We start from the raw sequence: 27247 nt of genomic DNA, 5'->3' as shown, positions 1-27247 counted from the left end.
GATATGTGAGAATACTTTATGAAGCTTATACTTGATAAGGTTTGAGCTGGCAAAAAAAAGTCCTATTTAGAGATTTAAAAAGGACAAGCCAAGAAAAAAGACAATTATAAAAGTGTTTGGTTACAGTTCATTTCAAAGTTTATTGCTGGATTTACAATCAGTCATACAGGTGTAGCAGTTGAACAGCCAATCATAAGGGGACTACAAAGGCTTAAATAGGTGATTGCAGCCAGGTGTGGGGACTGCTTCCTGCCATTGTCCTGGACTCTGGTTTGGCTCCCCTGTGGGTTGAACTGATTTACACTTTTGCTTGGTGAGCTGAAATAGTGGACTTTTTAATAGTTTTACCCACTCCAGTGTTTTGTTTTGTACTGGTATATTTCCATTTAGTAATTTGTAGGTGCCATAGCTAACTTATGTTTTGTTTTTTCAGGAGCACTGACTGCTGTTTATTCTGGGATTTATTTATTTATTTTTTAGCTTTCATTTGAAGTATTGTTTATTTAGCTATTTAATAACTGTGTTTTTCATATTTGTTGTTCTGTCCTCTTTGTTTTTAGTGCTGTGGCGGGTGGCTGCCTCCAGCTCTAGGCTTTGTTGATATATTGGGAGCAGTTTGTTCACTAATGGAATACTCCAGGTATCTCAGCAGTGGTTGGTTTTATTTATTTATTTTAACTACATATTTTAGCAAAATTCTTAATAGCCAGTTGGCAAATACAAATGAACTGAATTATATTAACCCAGTTTTCAGCATAATCCCTCACAGCTCAGACTTATGCAAAGTGCACACTAAATAGATTTTACCAGAGTTCTTGATTTAAAAACTTATTTTTTTCAACTAAAGGCATCACTTCAGACTAAAGTTCCTTTCTGTGTTTTAATTTCCTTTTTACCTCGAAGAGGAAGGAATTAAACTTGGCACACTTTGTGACACCATGATTATTTTGTTGTAGCTGCGCTTCTAGGCAATAAATCTTATGCTATTGGCGTTATTTCCCTTGAAATTGTGGCACATTTGTAAGGAAAATGCATTTTGGGGTTGAGCATAAGATGTGTGAGTGTATGCACTATGTCTATGAAAAACGTGCACAATCTTTCTTTACTCTGATATTGACTTATGTTCATCATTTATTGGACTGGATGATTAGTCATATTGGCAATATAACAATTTATTGAGTTAATGGTCCCTCTGCATGTAGAGGAACCACCTCCTGATGGTTACCCACTGTGGGATGGCATCTCATCAACCAGAATAAGATTGTGTTATGTGAACTTGTGGACTCAACATTAGCTGTATTGTCCCTGTAACAAGGAAAATATTGAAAGTGGGTTGTGTTTTTTAACCTTCCAATCCCCCAGAATTTTTAGACTTGAACAGTCCTCCAAATCCTCCTCCATACACATGAATGCACATTCACGTTTATCCTTGCCTCTTGGCTTAAGTGAAAGAAAACAAAACACAAACTTCAACTAAAAACTGTATTCTGACAACGATATTGGTTAGGGCTCGAGTGATGCTGCATCAAACACCATGATTTTTACATAATAAAACAGGAATCCAACTGGTGCTGACAGGAAGGAGATTTCAGCAGAATTTGTCAGAATTTTAGAGAGACTGTTTCAGCTTTTTAGATTTCACTCTGGAGAAAATAAGTTTCATGACCTTCAACACAAACAAACAGATGCAAGCTGGTTGATTCAGCCAGCATCGTATATGCAGCAGTGGCAGCTGCATTGTTGTCAACATGTGTTAGGTTTATTGATTAGCTAGAAATTGTTAATTATCCATCCAAATGGGTAATTAACAATTTCCAACTTCAAAGACATTTAAACCCCTGGACCCTGCTTCTAATTGAAGGATAACGAGTCATCAGAAAAACATTTGAGGGACGGCTGTCAAAACTGAACCAGCAATGATAATAAAAACAAACAGCAGCCGCAGTTTGAAGAATGGAGCAGAATGACTTTTCATTTGTGTAATCATAGTCTTTCAAAGTAGTTTTTTTTTTTTTTTTCTTCTTCTTCTAGTGAATGCATACTCGCAGTGCAAATGAGTGCAATTAAATATTGAATGAAAATATATTTTCTCACTTGAAAAATTAGTGCAGTAATTTGTGGAAATGGTTCTTCCTTCTTTTGTGACATTTCAGTGCTCAGTTAACACTTAAATTGGTCAGACTTCATATTGAAGGCATGTGGAAAATGTAGTGAACCTGACATTAAAATCAAAAACAACATCCACAGCAGAGTTGAGGTCAGGCAGACTTTGGAAGCTCCAGCTCTTAAAGAACAACTTCTATCCACATTATCAGAAGAAGCACGTGTCTCTATAAAGTAGTGCAACTTTGATTTGTGTTGTCAAACAGTGTCATGGTGATGTAGTATATGGAATGAATAGATGACTTATCCCTGTCCCCAAATGGCTACAATGCATTGAGTTCTGCATTTATTATTCTTGTTTGTGTTAATAAGACATATTTCCCTTAATCAGTTAAGGTGCAATGGCTCCATCTAATGGTCACTTGGTGATATACAGGGAAGTTGCTGAACTTGTTTACTCAAAAAAATTTTTTTCAATATAAAAACTTCTCAGTATAACAAGTACTATAAAACCAGGCAAACAGCCTTGATTTTTTTTTTCTTGTAAAGTCTGAATGAAAAATGTGTAAAAACAAAGCCAGAAGACATTCGGATTGATTTAATAACATATTTTAATTTCAGTGTTTTAGTATAAAAATCCCACCAGCCTGCTGTCAGCTGGGTTCTGTTCCCTGTTAACTGTGGTTTTTCCCAGAGAATCAGCTAAAGTACCAAATCTATTTACACACAACATCCACATTCAAAAGGACCAAAGAAAACAGGAAGTCTACCCACTGCTACCCTGCCAAAATAAAACACTGTCACCTCACCCTTCAGATTTAATGCTATCAATATGGGAAAACAAAGACTGACACAGGTAAAAGAGAAGGGGCTTCTATGTGACTCCTAGTGCACCTGTAGTATTTTCTTACTTTCTCTATAAAGTAATGCATATACATTTTTGAATTTACAATAAATTAGTACAGGCACATTCTCTTCTCGCCTACAGCTGACTGTCCACTCCAGGTTGAGAAGGTGATTCTATGACATTTTTACAGAAGACTTTAACTCATCACAGCAAACAAACAGGCCAAAAACCTGAAAAAATCTAATAAAAACCCCATAAAAGATAATTGGGGAACCTGTGGGCAGCTTTTTTTCTCCTTTGTTTTGGTGTGAATGATGCACTTTGGGCATTTTAAACTTTGAGAGTTTTATAGATGTTATATAAATATGTACAAACAGTAAAAAAAAAAAAAAAAAGTAGTCCAGTAAAAACATTCAGAATTTAAAAAAAAAAAAAAAGCACACACAAAAACACATTAATGCCAAAGATGAGAACTTGAAGCTTGAGAACTCAATAACTTACAAAAAAACGTACAAAAGGTGGTGAAATAAAAAGGTTCAATACAGTATGCATGTTTGATTTTTCTCTGTAGAGATAGCACCAGCAGAAATCCCAACACTGTCAGTGCTGTTGACAGCGCGGATCATCACCTCACTGTATAAATATCAGAATGCTGTGTACCAAAACTGACTGAGGGAATGAATAAATTAGTGTCAGGCCTTGTACAGGATATTTACAGGAGCTGCTGCTGTCACACACAATGATGGACAATTTCATGGCAGTGAGATTGCAGCAGTCTTGCAGCACATTTAAGGAGGTCAGAGGCCAAACTCTGCCACATTCAACAGGTTTAGACCTGCTACTTTTCAGTCCTCGCAGCCAAGATTTGATTTGTTTTTTTTTCCCCTGTCAACTTTTTGAATCCACTAACAAAGACGTTTTTCATTGCATAGCTCTTGACAAATAAGAACAACTGTTTCAAGCTACAGTATTTCATAGAGGTGGAACCTGTGTGTGAGGAAGGGTGGAAATGATTTGGTTCCAGTTTGAAGGACATAGTAAACAAGATGTGTTTGTGTTGTGCGTATACAGCAGACACCGTGTTCTCTGCAGTGACAAAAACATGATTAAGAGATGGGAGATGGGAGGATTCTTGAGGTGGCGGGGCTTCAAATCGTGACACCAAGGCCAGTGTTCGGCTTGAGCTCTCTAGCTCGGTCTAGATGGTTCATGGCTCGATCGAAGGCGAGTCGCACAGATTTTCGGACGGAGGACGACCGAGCCTCCATCAGCTTCATTCTGTCGAGCATCTTATTGACGCCAAAGGGAGCCATTTTGGATTTAGGAAGCCATTGCCTGATGAGAGAGAAGACCATTTTGGAAAATGTTTTCACATGTGACGAAGTGGAGTTCCTTTCAAGACCTTTTGTACAAGACACAGAATGCAGTTCAGCATCTCTTTCATAGTCTGATCAGTCTAAATTGGTTTTGTTTTACATATATAGTAATAATTTGACATAGGACAAAAAAAAGGTCTGTATTAAGTGGCTAACGTGTTTTGCTTTTTGTCTCAGAAGTCACTCTTAAACAACATCAGTACAAAAGTAAATTTTTGTTAAAGTGAAGCTTTCCTTTTTTCTTTTTCTTTTTTTTCCCCCTCTTCTCCCAAACTAGGTCTCTGGAAAAACTGTTTGGGGACCACATCACAATAGTTAAGTTTCCTATTATGAACACATTAAAAAGCTGTCATTAAGCAGGCTACAGTGACTCATACATTGGCTAGCCACAGATATGACTGGTGGAGCTCATCGACAACAGCAGGAGTAGATTAGAGTGGATCAAATGTTGCTTTCCAGGTTAAATAGGTTTCAAACGTACAATCTGTCTTGATCACTTGTTTTGTTTAAGCAAGATTAATTCAATCCCAGCTAACAGTGAAAGAAGTTGGCTGCTCACCAGCTGCGCCTGCTGTCGAAGAAGTGGACGAGGAAGAGTTTCTCTGCGGACCTGAACTGCATCCGCTCTCCGGCTCTGAGAACGTCCAACGGTGGCTGGGGAAGCTCCACCCCGCTGTGCCGACACATTGTCCTCCGTGACCTGGGGTCCATGATCTGTGAAGACCAAGAAAATGGAGCGGGACACTGAGGGAGGCAGACTTCTCGCAGGAAAACGTGTGGCCAAAAATTGGCACCTGGAGTTTGGGACTTTTTTGTTTTGTTTTTTTTATTTAAATGGCTGGCTGAAAACTTGCAAAAATACTAATTTGTCTTGATAAGTACATTACTTTTGGTTTGTTTGTGTTATTTGAACAGCCCACTAACATCACCAAGTCAGTGCCATTTCTGTGAAGAGTTAAATATCTGCTTCTGCCATCAACTCCACATCTAAGCTGTAAGTTGTCCACGTCTTGCTTGGGGGAAAATCTTTCTGTAAAAGGTACTGATAACTGAGAAGTCCAAAAAAACTATTAATTCCAAATGGCTCAATTCCTACTGAGCTAGATCAAATAATTCAAAATGCAAAATTAGCTTTGTCTCCACTCGGAAGTAAAGGAAATAGAGAAGATCTAAACAGTTCTATAATTACTATTTCTATTTCATTCTTACAGTAGATGTGATGTTTTAATGAATGTTATTTTTTTTGGATGGGCATATTTGAAAGTGTTTTCTGCATTAGAAAAATCTGACCCTGAGCTTTTTTTTTTTTCTCCTAATTCTCATTTCACTCGTTTCCATTCTAGCTGATCAAGTAAAGCTACTACTCGACTTACATTTTATGTCTAATTGCAGTGACTAAAAACACCCCAGTTTGTTAGACATTCAGACTAAGGAGTTAGCAAATATTATACCAATTAAATACAGAGTACTGTCTTTATTTTTAGACAGTACTGTGTGAGCAGTGTAAGTCTTACATGACACTGACATTGTGCCAGCCAAGTTATTTAGCTAAGGCTTTTGACAATGTAAGAAATAAATTACATGCTTAACTATAAGTGGACTTGATTTTCATGTTGCTAACTTTAAAGTTTGTAACTAAAACTGAAGGATGCTGTTCTATACAAACTAACAGTTCCTGTAAAGTGACTTTCTTTTTAAGTGACACTGATCGAAAGATCTTTGTTTCTGACTTGCAAACTGTATTTTAAAATCATATTAATGAACTTAAGCTCTTTAAAGAGACTATTCTGCCCAGATTTGCAAGGAGCAAATTGTTGTTATACATGATGATGTAATGTATTTGCATTAGACTGCCTCTGACCTTAAACCCTTCAGCGCAGTCTCTTTCCACCCTGTCATTGGTAACAGGGGATAGATTTTAGAATGCATTGTTTCTTTCCATATGTGAAAGTTGGGAGGTAGCTGTTGAAAAGAACTTTACTGGATTTTATTTGTTAATTCCGCCAAAAAGGGGGATTGGTTCAGTGTTTCTATTTGTTAGCAGATTTACACAAAATGTTATGGATGGGGTTAGCATGACGTTTTTTAGCAGAGGTGGGTTCTTGGCCCAACTTAAGTGATTAACTTGTGGTTCAATCAGGAGAAGGATCCAGGCTTTTTGGAACAATTCTTTACCATTGTGACACTTAGCCTTTTTCCTGGTTCTCAATGCATGTTATGGAGGGAAATTTCATCCTTTGCCCAAGTGGGCAAACTTTCAGGGACTATCCTTTAACTAGAGATCAATTTCACATTGCTCTGCAGCTCCATGACTCACTGGTCCTGAAATTCATTATCCTAATACTAAATTTAGGGAGCTGACTTTTATTATGCTGCACACAAGTGAAACAATCTGCAGAAGCCTGTAAAATTAGATAAACTAATCCAATGTAATCCCCCATCTTGAACTGACAGTTGTGTGAATGCGTGAGATTTCTTTCAACTGATGTATCTTAAATTATTGCCCTGTTTGTTGACATATTTAGTCACTTCCATGTCCTTTGTGTTTTCTGTATTCTAATTCAAAGCACTTGATTTCCAGTATTTTTAAGAAAAAAAAAAGAAAAAAAGCTGAAGTGCATAACCTGGTGAAAGAAGGCAGCATTCAGAGAGACAAGCATGCAAGGCCAAGTCAAGCCCAATACACCCAGAGCGAAGCGACCCACACTACACACGACGACAACAACAACCATTCCACTATCAGCCAGCTGGAAGCTCCTGCGTGGCCATGAGCACAAATTACGAGCTACAGGATGGACAATGGCAGAGGGGCAGATGGGTAATGAGATACAGAGGGGACTAACACTCACTCACCAGGGCAGGGAAGGAGGGATATCCACTACATTTAGCCCAAACTAGTTTAAGAGGCTCCAGAACAAATGGAGAAGCAGCAGTGGGTTTCCACACCTCTACAGGAACAACAACAAGCAAGTTATGAAGGATACACTGCAACAGAGAGCACAACCAATCTCAACGCACACACACCGCCAATAATACTTTCTATTAAGTAGACCATGTAAACCATTTTTAGGGTGTATATCGTATGTATGTGTGGGTACTGGCTCTTTTTTTTTTTTTAATATAAATATGTCCGTGTTAATTTATATATTAAGTTCACGTACTGCTGATACTTTTCATGAATGGCATAGGAAATAACTTTCTTTAGATTTGCTTTTACCATTGCAAACACTCACACTCAAAAACAAACTGCACACGCACTCTCACAAACACACACACACACAATCAATCCAACTTCCTAACTTCAAGACTGTCATAATGCAATGTTCATTAACGTCGGCAGTAATGATGAACAATGCAGTTTTAGTAGTTGCACCACATCAGTTCAAGTACAATGTAGCTGACGGGCACGAGTGTATAATTCGCTTTGAATCCACAAAGAAAATACCAGTCTTTAGTTCACTTCCACCTCGTCCATCCGCGGTTTCCCGTTTCTGTTGTTCTCCTGCGTTCACAACTTCCTTTGTAGCTTGAACTCAGTGTGAGCGCAGAATATGCTGACTTAAATCCAGTACCTGATGAACCACTTAACCTCAGTTTCAGAACCAGTGTGGAAGACTCCATTGATGAATCGGTGATTTCATGGTTCTGTAGTAACCCCTTTTCAAGGATTTCTATTTAAAGGATTTTTACATCAAAACCTATGACACTCAACATGACTCATTCAACTTCAATTGCTCTGTATTACACAGGTGTAAAAGTAGAAAAGTGAAGATGTAACATGAAAGCAAGAAATTAATTTAATAAAATGCTGCATGCTTGGACATAAGAAGTATTAGTATCCCAATAAAGAGCCACTCTTTAATTAGTTTAGTAAATGTCTTCAGAAGACAGAAGTAAGAAATGACAAATCAAAGCTTGCCAAGCTGTTTCATGCACACTCATTAGGTCACAATCCAGAGCTGATCGGCTCACCTGAAGAGATCTTTGCAGCTTTGATGAACTCGCCATTTTCAATGCAGGTCATTAGAGTGCTTTTGTCATCCACAGTGCTACGTCGAGCGGTGGCCGGTCGCCCTTTACCACTTTTAGACAGGATAACGGTCCTGAAAGATGCAGGAGCAAAGGTCAATGAGGAAAATGTTTTTTTGTTTTGTTTTGTTTTTTTAAAAAACCCTCATGTATGAGCTGCTGGAATGATTGACTAACAATTATTAATTTTGTCTTCACCAATTCATTTTCAAACTCCAAATCTAGTTAAGCAAGTGAAACCAAAAGAAACCTACTTCATATTATTAAAAATATATTTTTGTCTTATGACATTTTGTTCCAAATTATTAAATATCAAATTTTATACTTCAAAAGAACTTTTAGTTTTACAAAATATAAGCTAATAGATAATACATCAAACTAGGGGTGGGTGATATATCGAATATACTTGATCTATTGCAAGTTTTCCACGTACGATGGTTAAAACAATTATAAATTGCCATGGCAATACTAGGCTGTCTGCATGGGATTTACTAGGAGTTTTTTTTTCTCCCATGCATCCAATGAATCATTAATCCCCCGCTCCCTACCAGAAATGTTTCTACCTGGCACACTGCACTGAGCATGTGTGTTTATATACTACCAGATAAGGAAAAACATATCGCAGCAGGAGTTTCAGACGAGCGAGGGATGGAGACTATCATTTGGATTTCACAGGAAGGATGCCGTAAAACTATTGCCACTAAAGGTAGCAGCACCACAAATGTATTCCACCAGCTAAAGTCATCCACTACAAAATGAAGCTCGTTTTAAACTCCGCATGTCAGCGTCTCCCCACACACCAAAGAAAACGTTAAATAAACCAGCTGTGACACCTGTGACTGTTCTTGGTTAGTTCTTTTTATAGACACTATCAAGACTTTTGTTTCTGTAATTTAAAGTCATCACATTTTTTATTCTACTATTTTTATATGTTATAACCACAAACAAGCACCTTTTTAATTTCAGTCGTTTCATTTTGCCGCGTGAGTTTTTTGTTGCTATGATCTTTTGTTTGTTAAAGGTCTGGTGTTGACCACAGAAGCAGACTTACTGTGACAGTATTGTCATTTGTGGAAAACCTCTGTGTGCAACTGACGGTTAACTAATTTGGTTTGAAAACAGAAAGTGTCTTGGCACCTTTCGCCTTGGAGGCGCATATATTAATTGTTCTGATTATACTATAAACTTGGTCACCACAATGTTAACACTGGAAGAAGTTAAGGACAAAATTATGAAAATAAGCATAGCCACTCAGGATTTGGTTGGTTCTTTTCTCACTCACCTTGTGTCACAAAGGATACTTCCACTTGAAGAGATGCTCGACTCGGAGGCACAGCGTCGGCGTGGCTCAAGCAAACGGGGAGATTGTGAGACCACACCCTCCTCTTCCACCACAAAACCGTTTGCCATTCCTGAGAGGGATAATAATACAAGAATTGTTTTAAACTCACTGAATCTTTTTGTCACCAGCATTGTTTGCAATTGAAACAAAATAATTAATATCTGACTGGCACCTGTACCAAGGCGTTTGATCGGCGACTCCTCGTCGTCCTCACCATCAGCGCTGCTGCTGCGTTTTCTTTTCTTTGGCAGAAGGAGCGTCTCCAATCGAGGTATCACTACTGACAGGAAGGTTTTGGCGCCCAGGGGTGGGGGGGACCCAGAGGAGACCTCTTGGGTCCGGGGTAGTTTCTGTGGGCTAGCACTTTTTGACTTCCGAAAGAGCACATTGGTCCTCCGGTTATAGCGTTCCACGTAGAGGTCACTTTTGGGGAGCAACGACTCTGGGATGTGCCCATTAGGGGTGTCCGATGGCACTGAGGTAGATGTGTTGGTGACGTCCTCAAACTCTGTGGGTGACTGGTCCAAGGGCTTTGTGAGCTTCACGGGGGTCGGGTCCAAGTCCATAGGCAAAATTTGGGATGGTAAGGTTAATGTCTCTAATGGTGGTGGAGGTAAAGACTTGTCTTCCTGTGGTATACTGGGATCTGCCAGCAGTTCTCGTAGTGGTTGGTCTTCAGATTCAGCAGGAGATGGGCTGGGATCTGGAGTAGAGGGTTGTGGTGGCAGGGAATTCTTCAGGCTTATCTCACTGCGGACCTCCGTGATGGTTTTCTTGAGTAGCTTTAGCCTCTTGCTGCGGGACGGGCTGTGCTTCATGGCTATGCTCAGGTCCAGTTTCTCCAGGAGCTCCTTCAGCTGATCCTCCAGAGGAGTCTTTTGGCGGTACGTGGGAGTCAGTAAGCGGTCCACTACGGAGGACAGTGACATATAACCACGTCATTATCCTGATTACATGACTATTTTACTATTGAACTCACACTTTCACTGTTTAAATATTTATTATTATTCAATATACTTAAGAGATAACGATTAAAGATAAGTTACTTATCACTTTCAGATATTACTTCATGAAGCACTATAAGCCTACCATCTTCCCAGGTGAATGGCGGTGTTGGCTGCAGTTTCGGAACTTCAGGAAGATGCAACCCACTGGGGAAGTCGAAGCCAATCCTCTCTGCTTCTCTGCGGGCCCTGCGAAGGATGGCTCCGCCATGGTCTTGCATCCGCTGAGCCGCCTTGTAAAAGAAGGTGTCCTTGGAATTGTATGTCATGCAGTTGGATATTATGAGGTCAAAGTCTGCTTCAAACTCCTCCAGGCTCCTGTAGAAGTGAGCATCGATTCTTTTTCTCATGGTGGAGAAGTCAATAGGGTTCTTGATGATATCCAGGTAGTCAGGTACCTGCAGAGAACAGAGAACAGACATCAGGTGCAGCAGTCTAAGAGGAGGAAGAAATTCTGGTTCACGATATCCCTTTTTCAAAAGGCACGCTGGAAGGTACTGAGCCTTGACCCTCTAAAGCTTGATTTTTATGGATGATCGGTTTGGGCACTAGTTTCAGAACTTGGATGTCAATTTTTAAACCTCAAAATGGTCAACCTTTGCAACACAGGTTGTCCAAATTTAGAAAACAATGCATGCTTTCATTTATATCAAGAAGCTTTGCACTCACATAAACAAATTGCATTTCTTCGATCATTGGCACAAAAGGTGCCATTAGTTTCACTGTTTAGCTGTTCATACAACCCACTTGATACTGAGGTATGGAATCCGTGCTACATGTTTCACTGTCAGGGCAGCACGGTGTTGTGTGGTTAACACTGCTGCCTCACAGCAAGAAGGTCCTGAGTTTGACTTCACCACCTGGCTGGGACCTTTCTGTGTGGCGCTTGCATGGGTTCTCTCTTCCTCCCACACTCCAAAGACATGGAATGAGTGGGGTTAGGTTAACTGGTGATTAAAGTGTGAATGGCTCTGAGTGGTGACCTGTCCAGGGTGTACCCTGCCTCTTGCTCTATGGTATCTGGGATATGACCCTGATATGGATAAGTGGAAGAGGATGGATGGATGTTTCATTGTGGTAAATATCACTTTAAATAAAAAAAATAAATTAAAAAAAGGAAAAAAGAAAACAGAGAGAATACCACAGATGCACAGGAATCGCTGATTTGAATCGCAGGCCCCTATCATACACTCTCTATTTGCACATGGACAAATATTCTTCAATTAGGCTGAAGAGAGTGTGGAGCCAAATACACATTGTGGAAGTACAAGGGCCTGAAACCCTGTCTGTACCAGTTGAGCATGGTGGAACCAGACTTTATACCACACAATCTACTGCTAAACTTGCAAATATGGTGATATGGTGGTGATCCCTGATATCCCTGGTAGTATGTTATTTACACTTTTACCATTAGTCGAAACCAATACTCATTAACAAATTGGTGTCAGTGCATCTCATTATCCTGAAATTTTCATCACGTGAACATGGGACATCGTTCCTGAGTTTCAATGGAAAGTATGCTTTTAAGGAATGCAACTGTTGCTTAAAGCAACTGATAGAGCACTATAATGTAATGAAAAGCCAGTCATCTCAAATGCAATGCGTGAAATGTTTTCTGAAATGAGAATACTTTCACATTAAATTGGGTCTTCTTGAACTGGTGATTTCGGTTCAGTGAACTACTTTTAGTATAATGATGGAGACACACTTGATTTGTTTAATACAGTTATGTAGATGTTAAACAGACTTTATAAATAAACATCTTTGACTAAGACTATGGCAGGAAAAAGAGGTGTTGCTAAATGTCGTTATATATTAGCCATTTCATTTGAACTGGGGAAAAAGACTTGCTTTAAACTGTTTTAAAGTGAATAATGAACAACTGCTGACCTCTTTAATGCTGACAGGCTGAGCGAAGATGCTGTACTGGTCCTTCTCCTGCAGCTGACTGAGCACAGCTCTCAGCAGGATGTTGAAGGGAGTCAGCTGGACCTCCAGCACTGATTGCTGAAGCTTCATCTGTCGAAAGAAGGTAGCCAAACAATGTTAATCCACATGAATGGCATGAGGTGTTATCAAGAGTCCAAGGTCAATGTTTATTAAAACCGAATGTGTGTATACAGTAAATCCCATTTTGGGGTCGATGTTTATGTTTTAGCGCATTGGGTGTTTGAAGCACATAAAAGGTTTTAGACTAACAGTCAAGTAGTCAAATTTGTGAGGAGCTGTCCAACTAATCAGTGGAATTTGGGATGTTGTGGGTAGTAATGAGTTAACTAAACAAGAACAAATATAATTACAATAGTGAGTAGTAAATGAAAAGTAAAATATTTAGCTTTAACTTGAGAATAAACAATGTGTCCTGAAAAGAAATGATGAAAGGAATAAAGCTCTGCACTAGACAATCGTGAAGTAGTAAATGCTGAAAGGGTTTTACCTCCTCCCTCTTCAGTTTTTCTCTCTTCCTGATGAGCTCCAGCAACAGGCGGGCTCGCTCCAGGTCGTGACGGAGGCGGTGCCACTCTTTCAACTGCTCCTTCAGTGCCTGGTTAGACTCCATATGGTCCTGCAGGAAACAAGCATCAGCTCAATAACAAGAACTACATTAAAAAGGACAATACCCTACTGTGTGAGGTTGCTAGATGTCAACAGAACTGACCGTCTTCTTGGCTTTGGGCGGCTGTGGGTTGGCCTGTAACCGGCGGATTAGGGGCACATTGTTCCTTGACTGCCTCTTCAGCACCCAGTAGCTCAGCACCCCCTCAACAAATGAACGCTTCCTCTGAACTGATACCTGGTTGAGGATGGTATCAAAACTAACCCAACATAGAAGAAAAGGGGAATATTAATCAGTGAATAATAATAATAATATTTTTGATAATATTTTCTCCGTAGCTCTAAAATCCTGTCAGATCTCTGGCTTGTCATTTTTGACCAATCAGATATCTTTGTATTCATCTCTTATAAAAATCACTGCTGACACACCCGTGGAAAAAACCTTTAACTCCACTGTATTGGAATAATGCTGGCAAAGTTCTCTTGAAGTACTACTGATAAATATCACTTATCTCAAGTTAAACTTTCAATATTTACTTTTTCCAGATTCATACAGTTTTACTGTTTTCTGTATGTATTAAAAATCCCTACCTTAGATAGCACTCAACTAAAATTAGAAGCAGAAAAAAATTATCATTTCAAATGAAATAAAGGACAAAAGACCAAGGAGAGAGAGTGTTAATTTGGTAAGCTAAGGCTGACTGTTACCTTGAAGCAGTAATGCTAGGTCCAGAGCTGGTCGGAGTTTCAGGTTCCGTTTCTGGTTCAGGGTCTGCTCGTTTATTCTTTTTCTTCTGCCAGCCCTTGGCCTTCCCTTTCTTTTCAGCTCGCTTGTGAAAGGCTCCATTTTTAGGGTGGGGCTCCTCATAGATGTTGAGTGGCCGGCGGTCACAGCCTTCAGGTGTGTGGCTGCAACAGTAAGCAGTCTTTTTCACAGAGAAAGTGGTGGCACCAGATGCAGTCACCTCTTTGACGGGCTCCATCTTCATGCAGAGACCAGCTTTCTGGGCGCAGCTAACGTGGAAGGCGGTGTAACAGTTGATCTTGTCACACTGGATGCACGCGCCGACACCTTTCTCCTTACACAGATAGCAAGTAAGCTTCCAGCGAGCAGGTGGGATGTTGCGGACACCGTCAATGGGCTCGATGAAAACTGTGTCCGAGAAGCCAACTTCGGGCACCCACAGGGCACATGCTACATGGCCCCAGCGGTCATCATCTGTCTTCTTCAGAGCTCCTCCTCGATTCGGGCAGAAAACACACTCAGCCGGTCGTGTCGGACACTGGAGGCAGTGGCGACAAAGCCATTGGCCTTCGGGGATGTATGGCACACCGTAGCACTCCTGGTGCACGGCAATGTTGCAGGAGTCGCAGAAGAGGATGACGTTACTGTCAGCTCCATCTCCATCCATGCATATACAGCACACAGCATCCTCATCCACAAGTGACTGCAAGTCACTCTGACCCTGCGTGGCTAAGAATGACTCTTTCTCAAAGCGATCCATGAGAAACTCAAACAGGTTGTGCGACACTTGACTTATTCCCTCACTTTTTCTTTTCTCATTGATGATCTCCATCCAGGCATAGTCTTCCTCATCCATGTCATACTCCACCTCCTCATCCAGCTCCTCAGGTGTCCTCTCAGTGTATTTGTAGTAGGTTGCTGGCCTTTTCGGTACCACTGGCAGATTGTATTCAACTGTTCTAACCTTCGGCTCCAATAGGCCACTGGCACTGCTGTGGGTGGCACTACCACCATGTGAGGTGGTGAGAGCTGCATTCTTCTTCTGCTGGTTGTTTTTGAGGCGGACAGAGCGCACCAGAACCTGCTGGGGCTTCTCGTTATTCTCCTTGTTGCTGTTACACTCCATGATCTCTTGAGCTGTGGGGTCGTCGTCTGTGATAACATCCAGCTTGTCGTAGATGCTGAGCCGGTGTACACGGCCATCCACCTCCAACTCCACCATTCGCTGAGCTTGTGCATATGTCAGTGTCTCCCGGTTGGGCGATGGCTTGATGGGAGAAGTCTCTCTCTTAATCACTGCTGGTCGTTGGTTTCGACTTTTCTTCTTCATGTTTGAGCTATGAGGACCCTGAAAAAACCCAAGCAATGAAACAAATGTGTAAATATATGTTTTAAAATTTATACTCTTTTGTAAATCATCGTTGGGTTTCTTGAAAAGCGCTACACAAAAAGTTATTATTATTATTATTATTATTATTATTATTATTATTATAAATAACTCGCTGATCTAGCAGCTGCTGAGAAAGCTGTCATGTCATGGATTTCACTGTACATTTCTGCATGTACACAACTGGCTGCTGTCACATCTTCCAACCCTTGTTTACAGATAAGGGAAAAAATGTCCCGAAACAAAGTTTTCACCTCTGTATTTTGTGTCTTCTTCGTCAAGCCTAATTTAAAGTAGTAGTAAGCCTTCTACATTTAAATGACCGACTGCTGTCTTTTGATCCTGATGGTGCAATTGTTTTGACTATATTAAAGGAGTGCTATGTTAAAGTTGCTAAACAAAACCCTGTTCATTACATTAGTTAGGGAATCATATCAAAATACTCCAAAATGCTAATTAGTAAATATTAAATAAAAACCTTAATGTGAGATCCAGAATAAAGTTGTGACGTAAATTTTAATCCTACAGTAAATCTGATCCATTGACAGCTACAGAAAAACAGATCAGGACTGGGGCTACTTGGATTTTAATTTCTTGTGCTCTTTATGAATTTGTTGACACACCATTAAAAAGATCTATCTTTCTGTAACCAAAACGTGAAAGATATAGTTAAATGTCATAGACGAAGAAAACCACCAAAACCTACTTTCCAAGCGTATCTATTATTGGCCAGGTAAACCATTATCAAATGAATTATTCCAGCCATGTTTGCATATGTATATCGATTTCCCTGAAATCCAACTCCCCCCAAATAACGCTATTACTTAGATTTGTACCTTCGCGACACACACACTTTATTTTATTTTTTAAACCAGGGCAAGTGAAGTTAAGCTAGCAGCTTTGAACATAGTGCTCCAACGTGTGCTGGTGCACCTTTAACTCGTGAGATCAATGCGCTTTCAGCCGGCTGCGCTAACAGTACCTTCAACCTTCACTGGACAAATGAAAGAAATGCATCGAGAGCAGGAAGCAGCAATGCCGAAGACAAGGAGCCTCCGATCTGCGCAACCTGTGTGGTTTGTTTCCTGAATAACAGCGGCTCCACGTAGCTGCAGCTTGTTACTAGATCCATGTCCGGTACGGGTAGGTACGGTAAGTCCGTCTAGACAGTGATCCGTGCTATGTTTCGAACCTGCTTTAGAACGACCAATCAAACACTGGCGGGTTACAAGAAAAGACAACCATGTTGTTCCCCTTAATAAACAGGCGGTGGCCTCTCTAGTTGCTAGTCCGTCCAGAAACCGGGCTAACATTAGCCTGCTACTACAGGGACTTGAAGAGGAAGGAAATATGGCGACCAACACAAGAAACTACCTCAATTAAAAAAGTTGTCTTTTTCTATGAGTAGCACTGTTTCGTTTCTAACTTAAAGGTATCCAGGGTACAGGGAAAAACATTAAACGGGTAAAACGAGAGTGAGGTAAAACTTACCTCGCTATTTTCAAGAATTAAGCTTATAAAAACAGCAGCAATGGCGGTGCGGCCTGCGGAGCGAAGCAGCAGTTAAATCCACATTCAGTCTGGTCATCCAAAGGCGACCGCGGCTCGCGCTGAACCGAGTGAACCTTAGAAGTAACCGACAGGTATCCAGGGCGACGGGAGCGGTTTCAAGTGATATACTAGGATATGACGCTTAAAATCGATCGCTGGGACTGTGGAAAAGCAGTAAGAAGTGGCAGGGCTCAGCGGCTGCCTGAGCTTCTCTTCCCCCACAACAATGCGGTTGTGTGAGTCGCTATGCCGCGACGTCACCACGCAAACCAGGAAGTGTATATATATTTATTATTGTTATTATTTCATATTTAAATACGAGCATATGATCTCTAAATACGATACGCAAAGATTATTAAAAACATTAAAGTCGTTCTGGCATCCAACAGATGACCGATCGAAAGGGTATGGACTTTCCGACCGCATCGCTTCCATAGGTACACGCGCTAACCGCTTGTGGGGTCGTCTGAAAGACGTTTTGAACCTACCCACTGCACTTTAGTAAAAGGTAAATTACGATTCAAGGAATATAAAACTATGAGCCGTATGTATTTGTGATTGTAAATTTTCTTTTTCTTTTAAATGATTGCATTAAATATATACATTTAATGTACATTAATATATCTTTTATGACTGAATCTGAATTTATTTTGAATTTTCTCTAATCCATGTGGATTTATAAGTATACATACTGGCCCAAATATATACTCAGGTAGTGATGTTGAAAGTTCCACAATGCTAACCTGAGAAGGCGAAGGCATATTAACTTCTCATTAGTGATCGTGACCGACTACAACTGGTAGTTTCTCTTTGCATAAAATGATTTTTGACAGCCTTTATGTATACTTCTGGCACTGCCAATAATATCAGTCAACCATATATTGATCTATTTTTATGATCCTGAAAAAATGTCTCGTGTTTTTAAAAAATATATATAATAAGTAAAAACTGCACCAGTATAAATGCGGAGCAGTGAGTTAAAAATACCATCCGAGACTTACGGTTTATATTAGGTATATATTTTAAAACTATTACTGTTCCAAGTAGATAATCCTTGGGGTTATTGGCAAGAGTGGCATTATTAAATACTAAACATCACCATAGTGAGTGCTTTTATTTCACTTTTTTTTTTAAATACAATTTTATTATAGTGTGACAACTGAACAATTATTAGTCATGGAAAAAATAACATAACATTGACTGTGCCTGGTTTGGCTTAAAATAATATTTTTCTCAATTTAAAAGTAATGGATAAAAACATTTGTTTCAAAGAATTTTGCATCAAAATACAAACAAATAAAAACATACATCTCTGCTTAGAAAAAACATTCAAAACAGCCTCCTGTGTCTTTGTTGATAGACATGCCACTACAGGCCTCATAGAAATTAAACTGTTAGCCATCTTCTCATCTGTCAGGAAAGAGTTCTTTTAATAGTAACTATCCACCGTATCCGGGTGTTGGCCGATTTTGTTTTTTGTTTGTTTTTTTTCTTCAAACCACCAAGAGCATAACTGATTTGGATCAGGTTGATTCAGCGTTTGGCTCTGGCTCATCTTGGCTCTGGGTGGGACAGACTGATGGAGCATCCTCTCTGGACAGCAGGTTCTTTTTGCGGAGATGGCAGGCCTGCTGGTATGGGGGACGTATGGGTGGCTGAGCAGGGGGCGTATACTGGTACTCTTTACCAGCATCAAGCTGAGGAAAGGCAAGAAACAGCCAGGACACAAAGACAGCAAAGAGAAAAATACATTAATTTCTTTGGACAATTTGTTCAACAGCATTTATGTATGTAGGTAAATAAGGATTATTTTTGAACGGTGAGTCAAGCAAAACTGCACCCCCTATTATATTTCACTCATTTATTACTAAACCATTAAAATTCAGTATTAAGATATTGGAATAATTATGCATTCCATATTAGAGTGAAAAAAATATAAAGCAAGGGATAACCAAGACATCACAAGAAAAACAAAAGTTTAATTAAAAATTACACTCAAACAGAAAATTTTTTCAAAATACATTAATTAAAGTGGACATGAAACACTACACATATAAAGACTAATTTACACCATGGAGCTCTGCTAAAAAAAGTAAGTTTTTAAAACATGTTTAATGTCATCTTCTGTCAGTATACACATTGACCTACTTTCCCTGCAGACGTGCTGATGGGATTCCCGATCGTGCTTCGGTAAGAAACATAGTTACGTTTGTGGTGTGATGTGCATGTAGCGTGCTGCTATGTTGTAAACTGTCTGGGCGTGCTTGAGAAAAGAGATTTTATTGCATAAAATAGAGCTTATTGCATCTGCTGATTTCCCCACTCAGTACACTCGGCCAGAGGAGGAAATATCAACTTCTGACTCCAGCTTGTTGGGCTGGTGAACCACCTGTCACCTGGCTCAAGCACACTCTCTTCCACACAGTTCTCATTTATAAAGTGCTTTACAAACCTGAACATTACAGCTAACAGCTGGATTTCCCCGTGTCACAATTAGCTAGCAAAACAATAACAAACCACTGATTGCTTAAGAAACAGAGTGAAAGTGGACAGTATATCCTCAGTTTTAACATAAAACTCATTGTTGCAGCCAGAGACAGCACAAAAGTGACCCCCCTCCCCCTTTAGACTGATTTTTAGTTTTAGTGTAGTTTAGTGCTTTCCACAGATTTATCAGTTCTGTCACTAGTTAGCTAACACAAACTAATGTGTCTATTAGCCCCAACCAACCAGTGATGACACGTTCCGTACTGGCACAAGATGGCGCTAAACATGTTATAAAATCTGTAAGCACTTCTATCTTAAATACAGCTTCACAGACGGAGTTATATCTGTCAGTTTTTGAGAGCAGGGCTCCATGGTGTAAATTAACCTTTATACACATACGGTTTCATGTCTACTTTAAGTTTGGTTGGCAAGTTTGACTCTGTATCAGGATCAAGAGGATAAAGCAGCTCACCTGCAAAGGGTAGGTTCTGTCAGAGTCAAAGGCACTGAGGTCACCACACGCCAGGAATGGGACAATGACACGGTTTGGACCTTCTAACTGGTTAAAATCCACATCTTAAGCACAGAGACCAGAAGAGAAACTTATAGGTGTGAATTTATGCTGCAGAAAGAGACTATGCAAAAGTTAATTCAACATTCAAAGGAAGAAGCAAAAGATGTGTAATGCAGTGCTGCACAGTCTGAGGTTCTGTTCATGCAATACACCATGGTTTGGTATCTAGCTTGTGTTGGCTTAATGTGCAAGCAAGGAAAAAAGGAAAAAGCAAGGAAAAAGAAACACGTGGCAGGACCTACAGATGCAAAAAATGTAGTATTTAAACTTTAGCTTTGAATAAAACTTACTAAATATAACTTTTGCTTATGTGCAAGAAAACTCCACAGGGTATTTTTTAAAAGAATTACCAAATGTGGCCACAAAATTATTGTTAGCATACACTATTTTGCCAAAAGCATTCACTCACTCATCCAAATAATTTAATTCAAGTGTTCCAACCAACTCCATGGTCACAAGTGTATAAAATCAAGCTCCTAGGCATGCAGACTGCTTCTACAAACATGTTTGAAGGAACGTCTCGCTCTGAGGAGCTCAGTGAATTCCAGCGTGTTACATGATAGGATGGAAGTCCAGTGGTGAAATTTCCTCACTACTAAATATTCCACAGTCAACTGTTAGTGGTGTTATACCAACTAGTGGAAACGATTGGGAAGGACAGCCATGAAGTAGTGGCCATGTAAAATGACAGAGCAGGGTCAGCTGATACTGAGGTGCATAGTACGCAATGGTCGCCAACTTTTGCTACAGACCTCTAAACGTCATGTAGCCTTCAGATTAGTTCATAAACAGTGAATAGTGTTTCATGGAATGGGTTTGCATGTCTGAGCAGCTGCACCCAAGCTTTACATCACCAAGCACAATGCATGTCATCACTGGACTCACTGGATCAGTGCAGAGGTGTCTCTTGAAGTGACAAATCACACTTCTCCATCTGATGGAGAAGTCTGGGTTTGGCGGTTGCCATGGGAACGGTACTTTTCTTACTGCAGAGTGCCAAGTATAAAGTAGAGGGGGGATTATGGTGTGGGGTTGTTTTTCAAGACTTGGGCTCAGCCCATTTGTTTCAATGAGAGAAACTCTTAATGCTTCAGCATACCAAGACATTTTGGACAATTTCATACTCCCAACTTTGTGGAAACAGTTTGGGAATGGTATTTTCCTGTTGCACCATGACTGTACACAAGTGCACAAAACAAGGTCCATAAAGGGATGGATGAAAGAGTTTGGTGTAGAACAATTTGACTGAGTTCTGGCCTCAACCTAATAGAACATCTTTAGGATGAATTAGAGTGGACACTGTGAGCCAGGCCTTTTTCATCCAACATCAGTGTCTGACCTCACAAATGTGCTTCTAAAAATATAAATACACTCCTAAACATTGTAGAAAACTTTCCAAGAAGAGTCAAAAGCTGTGATAGCTGCAAAGGGTTGCCCACCAATATATTAAACACTATGGATTAAGAATAGGATGTCAGTCTAGTTCATATGTGTGTAAAGGCAAATGAACTAATACTTTTGGCAATACAATGTATGTTACACACTTAGTAATTTACGTCTGTAAATTTTAAGACAACTTATTGTCTTGCAACTAAAACTACATGGTTGAAAACATGAGAAAACTATTATTTAGACTTGGTTTACATTTTTTCAATGACTAGTTTGAACACATAGAACAGGGTGATAATTCTGACCCAAGTACAGTTTCCTGATCCAGTTCAGATAGCAAAGTAAAGACTTATGTGGTTAAATGATTGATAATTACCATAGGAGTGATCCAGCAGAGGATTAGACATGTTGGGGATGTAGCCTTTGGGAGGAGAGTAATTCTGACAGACCACGAAGGCCTCTGTACACAGAAAGACAGATCATTCACGCAGTATGTCAACAGAGGTCATTCAAATGTTTGAGATGGGAATGGGTGTGTAAAATCAAACAATGGATACTGGATTAGAAAGTTCCTCAGAGAGAATCTCCAAACGATTTTATAAGACCAGGCAGCCATTCATTATTAGTATAAGATTTTGTGTAGCCCACCGCCTGTGTGTGAGTGCTGCTGAAACATGTAATAAAATCCACAGCAAATATAAATTTCTTTGCTTTGGATTTCATAATAAAATAAATAAATGAAATGGAGATGAGATTTTCCTTCTATTAGATCCATGCGAGTGGGTTATGACTGTGGTGGCTCACCGATGCTGGAGTTCCTGCTGCTGCGAGGCTTGGTGCAGGTCACACCATCGAAGAAGAGCTTCAGCTGGGAGTACAGCAGTGTCACATCTTTACCTCTGAAAATCTGTCAGAGAGAGTAAAAGCCCGGCTGTCATTACAGGCCAATCTGACAAGAGACATGAAACCCAGGACCCACAACAGGGCTAATTCAAATGGTGGAAAAGGAAGGTTTTACGCAGCTGTGTAAGAAAGCCAACCAAACCCAGGTAGAAAATATTTTTCAAATTCAGTTTTAGCGTGCAACATTATTGTGCCGCCTCCTGAAGAGTTCCAAGGTTTGGTTAGTTTAGCTAAGTTTTACTTCTTGTTAAGTAAACCAAAAAGTTATGCACTTATGTTATACTTAAAATTTCATGGGACCTTGGATGCTTTAGTGCTCACATTTGATGTACAATACTTTTGATATATACATTTGACATATAATACTCTGTCACTATTGTTGCATTACAGCACTACTACTGCTGTGGCAATAGCTTGACAGTTCGTCTGTCATAAATGACAGCAGGAAAAGAAGGACGGGAAGTGTCCATGAGACTTTAAGAGAATGGGTGGATGGATTTTAAATGACTGTCACCTCTCTGGCAGACAGGACTCATTTATTTAACATCAAATGTTATAAGTGTACATTTATGAATTACCACAAATCCTGAGCTCACCTTAGCCACAAACGTTCCTCCAGGCTTCAGGACATGTGTGGTAATGTTCAAAGCCTAAGAAACAAACAGCTGTTAGCGTGACATCACAAGAAATCTGACAGTGCAATCAAACACATCTCTGTACTCACAGCTAACAGGAGCTGAGCCTGGATGTATTCATCCACATCGTGGAGTCCAGTTACTAAGAAAAGAACATAAGAAATAGAATAAGAACAACAAGAGGGGGACAGAGGAGACTTAAGAACCAACGACGTCAGACAGAAAGCAAGCCTCTCACCATCTGGAGCTCCGTCACACACTACAAGGTCGGCCGGGTGACCCTCAAAGTGGCGAATTATTTCCTGAGCTGTTGACACCTAGGAGAAAGACATTGACATAGGTCTTCACTCCTCCACGCCTACGAGTTGAGTTACTGTGATTACTGACATCATTGTGCTTATGTCCCTACCTTGGTGATGTCTCCCTGGATTTGAGTAACTCCGGGCAGAGGAGCCATGGCCTGAAGGTCCACTGCCACAATCTTCACTTCCTCACCGCTCTCACCCTTTTCAGCTTTCTCCGCACACCCTCTTTTAATAAAAACAATCAAACAAACAAAATGCACAGAATAGTTTTTTAGTAAGTAGACACATTTTATGAATATATCACATATCATAATCCAAATACTTTATAATAGAAATAAAGCAGCTCCAAAAAATTCATTTAAACACATATTCACACAATTTACATAAAATATCACAGCAACAAACTGTCCTCCATCCACAGTCCCAGAGATTAGGCGTTGAAAGCTTAATAAATGTGTTCAGATTAGATTTAAAGACAACCACAGCTGATGCCAGTCTAGGGGTCACTTGGTGCAGAAACAACAAGAGCAGCATAAGGATGGTGTGTTATTCTTAGCATGATATTCTGGTATTTCCAACACCTTTTTTAATCCTATAGGTGTTTTCATACCTATAGTTTGTTAATTTGATCCAAATCAGTTGATGAGTTTGTAAACTTGTAGCTTTTTCCTGTGGGTTAGTTTGTTTTCATACTGAGGAAGATCTAAAATGCGTCACTATAAACCACATGAGAATGTTCAGTCAGCTCATTAGCCAGATGTGTCTGGGGCAAGTGCAACAAAAGTAAATACAGGAAGAAGGTGCTGTGTTCTGGTTTATTGGAGAACACAGAATTTACTTTCATTTCAGAGCTTGTTGCTAGCCCGTACAGACCTTTGCACATCTATAGTACCTTTCTGCACTGAGAAAACAAGCATACATGGATGGCTATGGGGTGGGGTTTTTTATAGCTCAAACTCGTGACGTAGTTGGATCAGGTTGACACATAAACAAACTGCTCTGGAGTTTATTTGTAATGGTACTGAGACCACCTCCTCCAAATTGTCTTGGTGGGGTTGTTTTGGTTCACATCTCATTACGAATACTGTGTTCACACTTGCACAAATGAACTGCACCAGGTAGGAAAATGAACCGGGAGTTCAATTGAAATGGATTAAACACCGCAGTTGTGAAAACACCATATAAATATGAGAATACACCCCTGCAGCAGTTGCATATGCTATAAAAAGAGGAATAGGATAAGAGTTCAACTCTAAGGCCCATGTTATTTCTTTAATGGTATATTTCTAAAAAAAAAGATTTGTTGTATAAAAGTGTAATATACTGCAGCCATGCAAATCATTTTTGCTCAGCTAGGATATGTTCACTATATGTTGGCATATTAAAATAAGTAACATGTTACCTGAGTTTCCGGCTGAGAACCTGACTCCAACTTCCAGGGGCTGCACAGAGATCCACTGCTCTGTTTACACCTAAAAAAGAAGAAAACAGACATTTATCAACAGACACAATAGTACAAGGGCTGGCAGTGAGTTTTTCATGTCACTGTGGAGAAATTTTGGCCCACTATTCTTTACAGAATTATTTTAATTTAGCCACATTAGAAGGTTTGTAAGAATGTATGCCCTATAAGCTCATGACAAAACATCTCAATACTAAATCATTTTATATCATGAAAAAGTCACATCAGGGTTTTCTAAAGAACCCCTTTTCTACATATTATACATATACTAAACTATTGATAAAAGTCTTTCTCAGGTGACCTATGGGTCTCACCTGTGAACAAGTTGAACTCTTGATCGAGCTGCAGCAGCTTGAAGGCGCTCCTCGCTCTCCAGCCCTCCTCTTTGGCCAGTCGATAGTAAATGTCTCGTTTGTCTTTGGAGGACCGACCCATATTGACCTATGACCCCTCTGAAGGAAAACACACAGTCACAATGGCCCCTATTCTTTTAGAGTTATTATCTCTATAATGGAAGCTGTCTGTATAACACAGGCTGTATTTCTTGAGTATTGTTGCATTTGGATTTCGGTTACTACAGGAGAAGACCCGCTGCATGGCTGTCCGTCCTTGTTGTTTGAAGGTAGGTAAGCGTCTTTGTGTGAATTAAATTCAAGTTCATACTACACAAAACACGTAAAAACACAAAGACTGGTTCATGACATCCAGACTCACTTACTTTCACGTGGGCTTTGCTGTTGTCGACTGTGAAAAGGCTCTTCTTCTTTTCGTCCTTCCGCCTCTTCTTCTTCTTTGGTGTTTAACGGCAATTCGCATCCAGGATAGTGCATTACTGCCTCCTGTAGGATTGTCGAATCATTTAAGGTCACTAGCCAATCATTTTGCTTCTTGATCCTCTTATGTCGCCAGAGGTGGGAAGTAACGAAGTACAAATATTTCGTTAATGTACTTAAGTAAAGTATAGATACCTGAAAATTGTACTTGAGTATTTATTTTTCTGAAAACGTTACTTTTCCTCCTACATTTTCACATAAATATCTGTACTTCCCACTCCTTTCATTTTCAAAATAGACTACTTTCGGTTTAACATATTTGAAGTGATTTTTAATTTCATGCCACAGCGGGCCTTCAAACATTAAACCGATTTGAGCCAACACAGTAAAACATGAAAGATAGTCCTAATGGTGTGTCAATCACCAGGGGTTAGCGTACTTCAGCATCTACCTAGCTCTACAGAAGAGAAGCATGTACAAAGGGGGTAACATTTTGTAAGTGTAAGTATTTTCAAATGTAAGGTTTATGTCAGCTCAACAAAGACACAGACTGTTTGTTTCTCACACAGTGTGTCTGCTAGCTAAAGGTGTATCTGCTGCTACACTTAACTTTACTCAGAGGTGGAAAAAGATAAGAAAGTCAGGACAGGATAGGAAGAAGAGAAGTTGTATTTAAAATTAAGGCCTAGCCAGTGGGATTTGATGAGGGGGAAATTTAAAGCTAACATGTAAATCCTCATTTTTAAAAATAAGATATTTGCTCTGTATATGACATTGTTTTGCAGGATGTTTCATATTGTGAAACATCCTGCAAAACAAACTGAGGTATAGCTTAGTAACTTTGTATTATTGAAAGGTTGCATGAAAATACTGTGCAGTTTAATGCAGGATAAACAGGTTGGTTTGCTGTACTGTGTCGGACTGGTGCACAGAAGCTGTGATGTTCTTGGTCATGGGTAGGTTAAATGAAGGGAATTGGAAATTATTTTACATTTTTGGTGACGACACGTAGATTCATTCACTGAATTCCACCTTCATACCAGTTTTATACTGTTTAGCATAAAGCATATTAGGACTGAAAGTTTATATTCCTTTGTACTAATATAATTTTATCATATTAATACAGGATTCAGTTGGCTTTGCACAGTAATAACTCGTAGCCTGCAAATGGCCTTAAAAGACTACTTTTTACTTTCTTACTTTGAGTACATTTCAGAGGCTGCACTTTTTCACTTTTCATTGAGTAAAGAAGTAAAATCAGTACTTTAACTTTTACAGTATTTATAACATAAGTATCTGTACTTCTACTTAAGTACAGAATGTCTGCACTTTTGCTACCTCTGAGGAAAACTGAATAGTGCTGCCCTTACTAAATCACTGTACGCCACTTCTACGTTGTACATTATGTCCTTGACTCAGTTTCCATCATTTCTTTCCTTATTCTCATGGATTGTCTGCATGACAGAAGAACACACTTAACTGCCTCAGTCTTGTGACCGGAGTTGTTATAGGTTTGTAGTTTCATAACATTTTTCAGACTGAAAGTGAAATATTATAAAATACTGACTCGATTAAATTGCGTTAATATTTAAAAATATTTTTTCTAAAAAAAATTAAAAATCCCAAGCCAATAAAAATGTACATGGGCCAGTAAAACTGAGCCACTGACCTGAGGGATTTGAACTTGGACACTGAATTATTGTTAATATTGATTAACATGTACACCAACATACCCTCAACACAAGAACTTTGCATCAAAGCACAGGGCAAACTTCAGAA

General features: G+C 39.6%; 2 protein-coding genes and 1 long non-coding RNA gene across 5 annotated transcripts; 1 reads left to right on the top strand and 2 right to left on the bottom strand.

The window, feature by feature from the left end:
- The first annotated feature begins 238 nt into the window (after nucleotides 1–238).
- Nucleotides 239–4947, top strand: LOC309711057. The gene is made up of 4 exons (XR_014277877.1): nucleotides 239–313; nucleotides 561–640; nucleotides 4604–4640; nucleotides 4858–4947. It is a non-coding gene; the product is annotated as an uncharacterized lncRNA (long non-coding RNA).
- LOC309711055 (bromodomain-containing protein 1-like) lies at nucleotides 2697–17445 on the bottom strand. 3 transcript variants are annotated; one of them, XM_082541057.1, is made up of 12 exons: nucleotides 16881–17445; nucleotides 13966–15350; nucleotides 13361–13517; nucleotides 13139–13267; nucleotides 12592–12720; nucleotides 10787–11099; nucleotides 9876–10607; nucleotides 9638–9767; nucleotides 8299–8429; nucleotides 7180–7274; nucleotides 4886–5040; nucleotides 2697–4285 (listed from the first exon to the last, which is right to left on the bottom strand). In XM_082541057.1, the coding sequence occupies exons 2-12, from the start codon at nucleotides 15330–15332 to the stop codon at nucleotides 4099–4101; spliced, it is 3525 nt and encodes a 1174-aa protein (XP_082397183.1). In that variant the 5' UTR covers nucleotides 15333–15350; nucleotides 16881–17445; the 3' UTR covers nucleotides 2697–4098. The 3 variants fall into 3 exon arrangements, with proteins under 3 accessions (XP_082397183.1, XP_082397182.1, XP_082397184.1); XM_082541056.1 differs by having other exon boundaries at nucleotides 9870–10607; nucleotides 16881–17442; XM_082541058.1 differs by lacking the exon at nucleotides 7180–7274 and having other exon boundaries at nucleotides 4145–4285; nucleotides 9870–10607; nucleotides 16881–17435.
- Nucleotides 17446–18037: 592 nt separating this feature from the next.
- Nucleotides 18038–25524, bottom strand: ftsj1 (FtsJ RNA 2'-O-methyltransferase 1). The gene is made up of 11 exons (XM_082541059.1): nucleotides 25414–25524; nucleotides 25010–25147; nucleotides 24636–24705; nucleotides 23338–23458; nucleotides 23167–23245; nucleotides 23018–23070; nucleotides 22890–22943; nucleotides 22195–22297; nucleotides 21767–21850; nucleotides 19900–20003; nucleotides 18038–18637 (listed from the first exon to the last, which is right to left on the bottom strand). The coding sequence occupies exons 2-11, from the start codon at nucleotides 25128–25130 to the stop codon at nucleotides 18464–18466; spliced, it is 963 nt and encodes a 320-aa protein (XP_082397185.1). The 5' UTR covers nucleotides 25131–25147; nucleotides 25414–25524; the 3' UTR covers nucleotides 18038–18463.
- Nucleotides 25525–27247: the final 1723 nt, after the last annotated feature.

Source organism: Aulonocara stuartgranti, assembly GCF_965226115.1.
Source record: "Aulonocara stuartgranti genome assembly, chromosome: 7".
NCBI lineage: Eukaryota > Metazoa > Chordata > Actinopteri > Cichliformes > Cichlidae > Aulonocara > Aulonocara stuartgranti.
Note: the sequence above shows the minus strand (reverse complement) of the source record. Positions and strands in the feature narration are given on the sequence as shown.

Bases quoted from the DNA above. Each gene is read 5' to 3' on its own strand.
- ftsj1 (XM_082541059.1), bottom strand. From the start codon at position 25,130: ATGGGTCGGTCCTCCAAAGACAAACGAGACATTTACTATCGACTGGCC. The intron at 23,459-24,635 runs GTAACATGTTAC...TTTTATTAAAAG, and splicing joins GTTCTCAGCCGGAAACTCAG to AGGGTGTGCGGAGAAAGCTG. The intron at 18,638-19,899 runs GTGAGCTGCTTT...GCCTTTCCTCAG, and splicing joins ACAGAACCTACCCTTTGCAG to CTTGATGCTGGTAAAGAGTA.
- LOC309711055 (XM_082541056.1), bottom strand. From the start codon at position 15,332: ATGAAGAAGAAAAGTCGAAACCAACGACCAGCAGTGATTAAGAGAGAG. The intron at 8,430-9,637 runs GTGAGTGAGAAA...TGCATCTTTCAG, and splicing joins AGTATCCTTTGTGACACAAG to GACCGTTATCCTGTCTAAAA. The intron at 4,286-4,885 runs GTGAGCAGCCAA...CTCTCTCATCAG, and splicing joins TTCGACAGCAGGCGCAGCTG to GCAATGGCTTCCTAAATCCA.